Raw genomic sequence first — 7847 nt, 5'->3', positions numbered from 1 at the left:
AGAAAGAGACAGAAAGGGAGAAAGAAAAAAGAGAGAAAGATAAAGAAAAGAGACAGAAAAAAGAGAGAAAGAGACAGAAAGGGAGAAAGAAAAAAGAGAGAAAGATACAGAAAGGGAGACAGAAAAAAGAGAGAAAGATACAGAAAGGGAGAGAAAAAGAAAAACAGAAAAATACAGAAATAAAGAAAGAGATAGAGATAAATGAAGAAACAAAGAAAAAAGAAAAAGACAGACGGAAAGAAAGAAAGAGAGAAAGAAAAAGACAGAAAGAAAGGAAGTAAAAGACAGAAATAAAGAAAAAGAACAAAGAAAAACAAAATATAAGGATGTTAAATTGCAATGTATCATTATAATGATATGATTTAAAGATTATCCATATCATAAAGGTTTATAACATTTGTGCCGATGTACTTTCACGTGCTATATAATTTTATGGTAAGGTGGCTTATACAGGTTGTATTCTATATTGTAATCATTATTGAAGTTGTATAATCCTTTAAATAATGTATTATGTATAATGTAATCTTGCCAATGTATATATATATATATATATATATATGTAATGCCTTAATTAAAAATTGTCTTAAGCCAATTTTTAATTCCCTAAGGAGGGAGTTGTAACGAATTTATTGTTATGTATTTATTTTTAATATGAACGTTGTTTAGATTAAATTTGTATTTGAAAATATGCGTAACACGCTCGTTAAGGATTAAAGAGTTTGTATTAAAATAGGAAAATAAATCTCTAAAAATAGTGTGAAAATGACTACCTCGTAGCAAGGAATTTTGCGTGTTGGGTAAGGGGCCAGCTATAGTTTATGTTAGTGTGCCTGCCTATGTATCGGAGAATCCAATGTTCCTACCGCAATATGCTGTTGAACACGTTCCACACTTTCAGCTGCGGGAGCGTTGTAACAATGTCGGTAAATTCCACTATTCTGTTGCACTTCTTCTGGATAGCGTTTCTAAATTACGAATGGCTAAACCCGAACCTTAGGGGCCGCTGACCTGGCTATTTAGCCCATGTGTTGCAGAAAAATGCCAATATCGTTTTAGTTAAAAATTGATATAATGCATTACATAACCAAAAACGCAAAAAAAAAAAAATACTCGCGGTTCACAGATTACAGATAAGATGGAATGATTTGATAATAACTTTGTGGAATGTTTCCTAACAAACAAAAAAGAAAAACATAGTCTTCATAATTTAGTGGAGAGTGCATTAACTTTGTGGTAAATGAAACACACAGTCACCTGATCTTCGCAATAATGAAAGGTTCGCAGACTTAATATTTCGAAGAGATAATTGTACTTGTAGCAAATTGTGTAGGTTAAAAATGACAAATAAACAAAAGACAAATAAACTGTATTTAAATAAAAGAAAAATTGCTATACATTTTCTTGGAAAGAGCTGAAAGTGATTAACTAAAAGTAAAGGCACGATGATCGCCAGGCTAAACAAAGAAAGTTACTCGTAAGATTTTATAAGCAAGTCTAGCTCTCTCAAGATGGAAATAAATCTGGTTGAAAATGCCAAACTGCTCTCACAATCCCCATTCTCTCTCTGTAGCTGACAGTCACAAAGTGGGTTCACAGCTATCTAGAGGTATCTCTATCGTACATAGCAGCAGTAGAATAGTCCCACATATACACCTATCCCATGAGACAAAGATAACCTCTTTGACCGAATCTGTAGAAAGTAATAACCAGGGTTTAATTAGAAAACGATTTCGACCGATTTAGCATGTTCCCAATTATAACTACAAAAGATAAAATTTTCTGTACGATATGAAATATATATCAAAGAAGAGTGGTATATATTTTCATACTACACTTTCATAACGTTAGATATGAAATCTTCTGTGAAAAATATCCTAATTTCAATCACGGTGCTATATTTACTATTGTTATGGCGTAGTGTTTTTTAAACTGTTTGGTTCTGTCACTTAAACTCAAAACAACAGTGTACGGTTATATGAGGACATATTATTCTCGTTCGACCACTTAAAACACAATTCTGTATAAAATATACTACATTAATTATAAAGTTTATTTATTACACTACAATTTTCATCTCTTCCCTCCCCCCCTTTTTGTAAATCATTATGGGAAACCAGGATGTGATGCCTTACTTTCACGTGGTCGTTAGTCTTAACAACCCCAAGTTTCGCCAGTGTAGATGGAAACTAAGTTGGGGTGCAAACCTAATAAACTAATTCTCACTGGCTTTGTGCCTAAACCTTACCTAGTAACGGTCAGTGACCTCGTTAAAAAAGTTTGACATGGTAGGAAGTTTCTCATAACTTTCCCCATCCATGCACCCGTTGTTTACTATGTCAATATCGTTACTCTACCACTGTGTGTAAATTATCGTTAGGAAGGTCTAAGTCGAAATTAGTATTAAAAGACATGTCATCACTGTTTAAAAACTACGTAAACATCAAAGAAGATGAAATAACAGCTTTAGCGTTGACGTAAAATAAAATTAAATGCTGTTTGGATATTTAATTTCGTCATTGGTTGTATAAAACACGAATGTTATATTAAACTCATGTTTTGTGAAATGCGTTTTACGAGTTTTGAAATATACCGTAATTGCGTGTTGTAAGATTTAATAATAAGTAATAGTATTAATCTATTGTATAAATGTTCATATATTTTTATGACATTAAGATATCATTTAAAATAAAAAGAGGCAATTAAGATTTTTTGGGCACAAAATGCTATTCCATCAAATCTTCATTCATTGTCAAAAAACCTAGAATTTGCTTTTTTGCACTGATTTTTATAATAGGATATTGAAAACCATACATTAATTACAATTAAGCTTATAATGAGCTTAATGAATGTTGTTTATTTTAATATCCCATCAAGAAGGAATCATCATAAACAAAACAACAGCAACAACAACATCAAAAAAAAAACATCAACTAAGAAAGATTACCCCTTTGGGTCATGAATGTTAATACAAATCACCTAAACTATATTATTTGTAGTTGAACCTCAAGAGTTGTAGATTATGATGGGAATGCAGTTATTTCTGATATGGAATGTGAGTCTGGGCACTTAGTGGCCAGTTTTTGTATTTATGGCAAAGCTACTAAGACTATCTGCTACCACCTTTAATTGTGAACTACTGAGCAGAGGGAAGGCAGCTAGTCAACATCACCCTATCATCTACTGTCCACACTAATGGATTAATTATCACTCTTATAACATACCCACAGCTTAAAGTGCAGTGAATATTTTGTGGTATCACACATATTTGAATTTGGCTTGTCACCTTTAAAATCCAAAGCTCTAAACACAGAGCCAGCTTGTGCCCTTTAGTAGCCAGTTCAGGCAAGGCAAAGTTGTAACTCACTGGATAAGAAATTAATTTCAAATGAAGACATTTATGTTTAATGATAAATAAACAAAATAAGCCAATTATGTAGATAGATTAACAAAAGGTTTTTGTAAGCTCAAATATTTTCTATAATATCTTTAACTCAAAATAGTTTTGTCAATCTTTATATATAGATATAAAGTGTTCCTATTAAATATTGAATTTTAGTTTGAATAGTACCACCTTCCTCATCAGAAAATATGAGTCCTGTAGGTAAATAAAAAAAACTGAAATTTAAGATATTTTTACCTTCAAGCAACATATGTAAGAAAATGATAGTAAACTTAGAAATAATTTTAAAGTTGTTGTTTATAATTTGATACCTTATTACTCTACTGGTAATACAGTCATAAGTAAGCTCTGGATTTTTCTCTGACAGACTGATGTGTTTCTTCTATGCTTCAGTGTTGATAAACAAGCATCATATGACAATATTATCACCAAGTGGCACCCTGAAATTAGACACCACTGTCCTCAAACTCCATATATCCTTGTTGGTAAGTTCTGATATTGTACATAAATCATAAAAATTGAAGAATTTTAACAAATCTTTAAGAGATGTTCTATGTTTATATACACATATATATATATATATATATATTGTAGTTAATATAAAAAGTTTTCTTTTGAGTTAATTAAATTGTGTGGTATTCCAAAATACTTTTAATGTCAAAGAAACATTTATATTATTGAAAAAATATGATTTGATAAAACTCAAATCTTTCAGAATTTATCAGCTGTGATGAAAAGAGCTACTACAGTATTTTGAGCTTCCATAAAAACTTTGAATTTAATATAAAAATATTGTTGTATGTATGAGGCCACAATGATCTGTCTACTTGCTGGTGGTTGTTTGATTGGTGGAATGGAGAAGTTCAATTTGTAGGTGTTCAGAGGTAGATTAGACTTACTCCTCAAAAAGAAATTTATATCTCTATTGATGTTTAAAACTTGTGGAATAGCTTAATAGATCTTGTGCCGTGCCTTTAGTTTGAATGTTTTTAAAGGACTTTTGGACAGATACATGGATGAAAGGCTGTATTTAGTTTTAAACTTGATGCTTTAGTTAGTTGATTTAGAAGCTTAAGGGGTTGCATGGCTTTCTATTACCTTTTTCCTTCTTATGTTCTTGAAAATCATCAAGTTGTCAAGTGGTTGTTTGAGATTTAGCTTAAATTCAACTTAGTCTGTGCCTAAAAGTGACTCTTCTCTTTGACAAGTAAAATTTAAGGACTAACAAGTGAATAAGTAAGCATTAATGAAACTTCTACATTTACATCACTGTGTAGAAGGTTTGAATTTCACTTGTCTTTATATTTTTATAAATTTATCTCTAAATTCAATGTCTATCTCAAAACAACTATATTAAATAGTCATAACATCTGGTAGTAAAGAATATTGTACTTACAAGTATTATTTCTCAGTAATACCTGTTACAAGCAGTAGTTAATATTATTGAATTAGTTAGTGGAGGGTTTCATCAGATTGTAAAATTTGATAAATTTCATCCACCGGTTTGAGCTTGTCTGAAGTAGATGTTTTATTCTGTTAGTGCAGAGCTCAACAGGTAGAATGCATTTACCTTTTAAGATGAAGGGGCAGGATATTTTAAGAAATTAAATAGAATCCAAGTATAATAAGATTAGGGTTTCTAATTCCAACTTCAGTATAAACAAAATGACCTAAAGAAAGCATTTACATCTATGTTATTATGCAAATATGAAAAAAAAATTCTTGCTCTTGAACAATATCATCATCCACCAGAAATTCTACCTCCCTAACAGATTTATGAGATAAAAGAAAAAAAACAACTAACAAACAAACAGGCTTTTAACAAATTAATTAAGACTAATATCCCATCATATTTCTCTATTATTTGTATTTGGTTTGCATAAAGTATATAGTCTGGTTTTCTCTTCAAATTTACTGTCAGCATGATTGTCTCATGCTATCACAACATATCACTAGAACTGGACAATTACCTGTATTTGCTAATCAAATAATCAATAGATTCATTAATAGATTGCTTTTGATTAATTGATTAATACTCCCCTACCTTATACAAGCAAGCAAGCTTCATAACTTTTTCAACCACTATATTCTTGTAACTTGGTGTTAAGTTTCCTATTTCTATCCACCTTCCCTTTTTTTTCTTTTGTAATTTTAGAATTACCTTTTGCTTTCTGATAAATCTCTTCTGAAAGTCACCATTTGCCACAAATTATTTTTTAAAGATAATCTGGGCATTTCCCATATGGTGAATGAATTGCTATTATCACAAAGCACCAACATGCAGTCATCATTATGATTGTTTTGGAGATATGCAGTAATCCCCACTGATCTTCTATAAGTCAAATATATTATAATTAAGTTATGACAACTTGTTTTACTATAACCAGTAAGGGTAATAATATTTTTCTTTCATAATATATCACAATTTCAATTAGAAATAGTTAAGTAGCTAGTTAGCCAATTTATTTATATACATTTTTTGAATGGGATAAACTTAAAAAATAATATTCAGTAAAGATTTAAATCATTGGCATATTTTGAGGTCACCTACCATATTCATTAAATGGTAAATTAACTTTTCTAAGTTTACCTGATTTGATGATGATTTTATTTTATCTGGTGAACATAATAAAAATCACTCATGATTACAAACATTGCAACTCAATAAAACCATAGTATATCTATTAAAAAGTAAAAACACAGTAATTTTAAACAAAGAACCAAACATAAACAAGACAACTTTTTTCAGCTTTATGTAATCTCCAGTCATGTGACTTCTTTGTTTAATACTGTATGTATATTCCTGTATCTAGGTAATCTACTTGTTACTCATTATACTCGTCTCTAAACTGTATACCTGTAAGCTTACCATATGTCAAGTTATCTGATGTGCTCTCAATGTAGAAAATTTCTGTATCTTTCAAATAGATATAATATAATACACAGATGCTTTTATAATATTCACAAACAAAGAAATGTTTAAAAAAACTGTTGAAAAAAACCCTCTTAAACCTATTTTACGTCTCTGTGTTCGTTTGTTAATTTTCCGTATAATTTATTTCCGATGAAACTTCAGCAATACAAGTCTTTTCTTAAATAAAACTAGTTTATTCTTTTTCAATTCAACTTTACAATACACTTAATTTCCACAGCCACTTTAAATTAAACACACGCTATAATTCACAACGAACGATTCAAGCACTTTACTTACGTCACTACCGTGCTTGACACAGTTGTCTGTCTCTATATCTGCCTGTCTGCAATTCAATCCCGATTAATTGTCTGGTGCACTTATATACAAGAATAGAGGGCACCTAGCAAATACTGGATTATTCGTGATGCTCTAGAACTCATTACATGTTACCAGCGTCACGTGACTCCCGCTGTCATAACACTGCCCCTTCCTTAGTATTGTTCGTCCCAAACAATAGCCACTTAAATTAAACCAATAGAAAATTAACAGTAACTTAATTAAATGGACAGAATTTACAAACACAAAATTAAAATTCAACAAAGTCTCTTAATTTTACAGGTCGTATCTTCTTCCGTACTGGGCTCCTTCTCGTTGGGTTCTGCTTCATGTGGGGTTCATCTGCTTCATCAGTAAATGTCCTATCATCGGTAACAGTCACATCAGTGGTAGTAACTTCATCAAGAGCTGCATCGTTTCCCTTCTCAGAACTGAGTAGAGTATCTTCTTTGATGTTGGCTTTATCAGGTGACACCTCATCAGCAGCGTCATTTGTTCCTTTGTTCACTTCATCCCAACTGAAATGTCCTGGACCATGATAATGCCAAAGCCTGTTGGCATGCACCACCTTTGGCTTACCTCACTGACCACATTTTATTCTGAAAGTCACGTCTGAGAGACGATCCACAATGTCATACGGGCCTTCCCATGGAAAAGACAACTTAGAAAACTTCCCTTTGGTCTTCCTGAAATTATACAACCACAACATGTCTTCTGGTACAAAGCTGACCTCAGTAGATTTCTTATCATAACATAGCTTCATCGAATCAGCAGACGTTTTAAGTTTGAACGCACTTGATGATGAATATCATCCATCCTTTCAGATAACACTTTCACGAACTCTAGCACATTTTCAGGCAAGTCTTCGTAAGGTGGGCGTCCTGTTATCAGGTCCACTGATAAACGAAGTACAATAAACAACTTGCAGCATTCATGGAACACAGCGGATTCAAAGTTACAGCCTTGATCTGAATGCAGTTCGTATGGCATACCAAACATGAAGAAGAAATCACTAATAGCCGAAGCTACAGTTGTACCAAATGCTGATTTGGTATTGCATATGCCTCAGGCCACTTGGTGAAATAATCTATCACCACACAAATGTACGTTTCCAGCACGAGTTTGGGGCAGAGGACCAGCAATGTCAATGGCTACTCTTTCCATTGGTGCACCAACTTGATATAACTTCATTGGAGC

General features: G+C 32.0%; 1 protein-coding gene across 1 annotated transcript in view; it reads left to right on the top strand.

Annotated features, from left to right (window-relative positions):
- LOC106465873 (ras-related protein ced-10-like) overlaps window positions 1-7847 on the top strand; it is a 32669-nt gene that overhangs the window by 19037 nt on the left and 5785 nt on the right. The window contains exon 2 of the mRNA XM_013926114.2: window positions 3768-3885. Within this exon, the coding sequence (XP_013781568.2) occupies window positions 3768-3885 (118 nt within the window). The remainder of the gene's footprint in view (window positions 1-3767; window positions 3886-7847) is intronic.

This window comes from Limulus polyphemus, unplaced genomic scaffold (genome assembly GCF_000517525.1).
Source record: "Limulus polyphemus unplaced genomic scaffold, Limulus_polyphemus-2.1.2 Scaffold2082, whole genome shotgun sequence".
NCBI lineage: Eukaryota > Metazoa > Arthropoda > Merostomata > Xiphosura > Limulidae > Limulus > Limulus polyphemus.
This window is presented reverse-complemented; position numbering and strand designations above follow the sequence as displayed.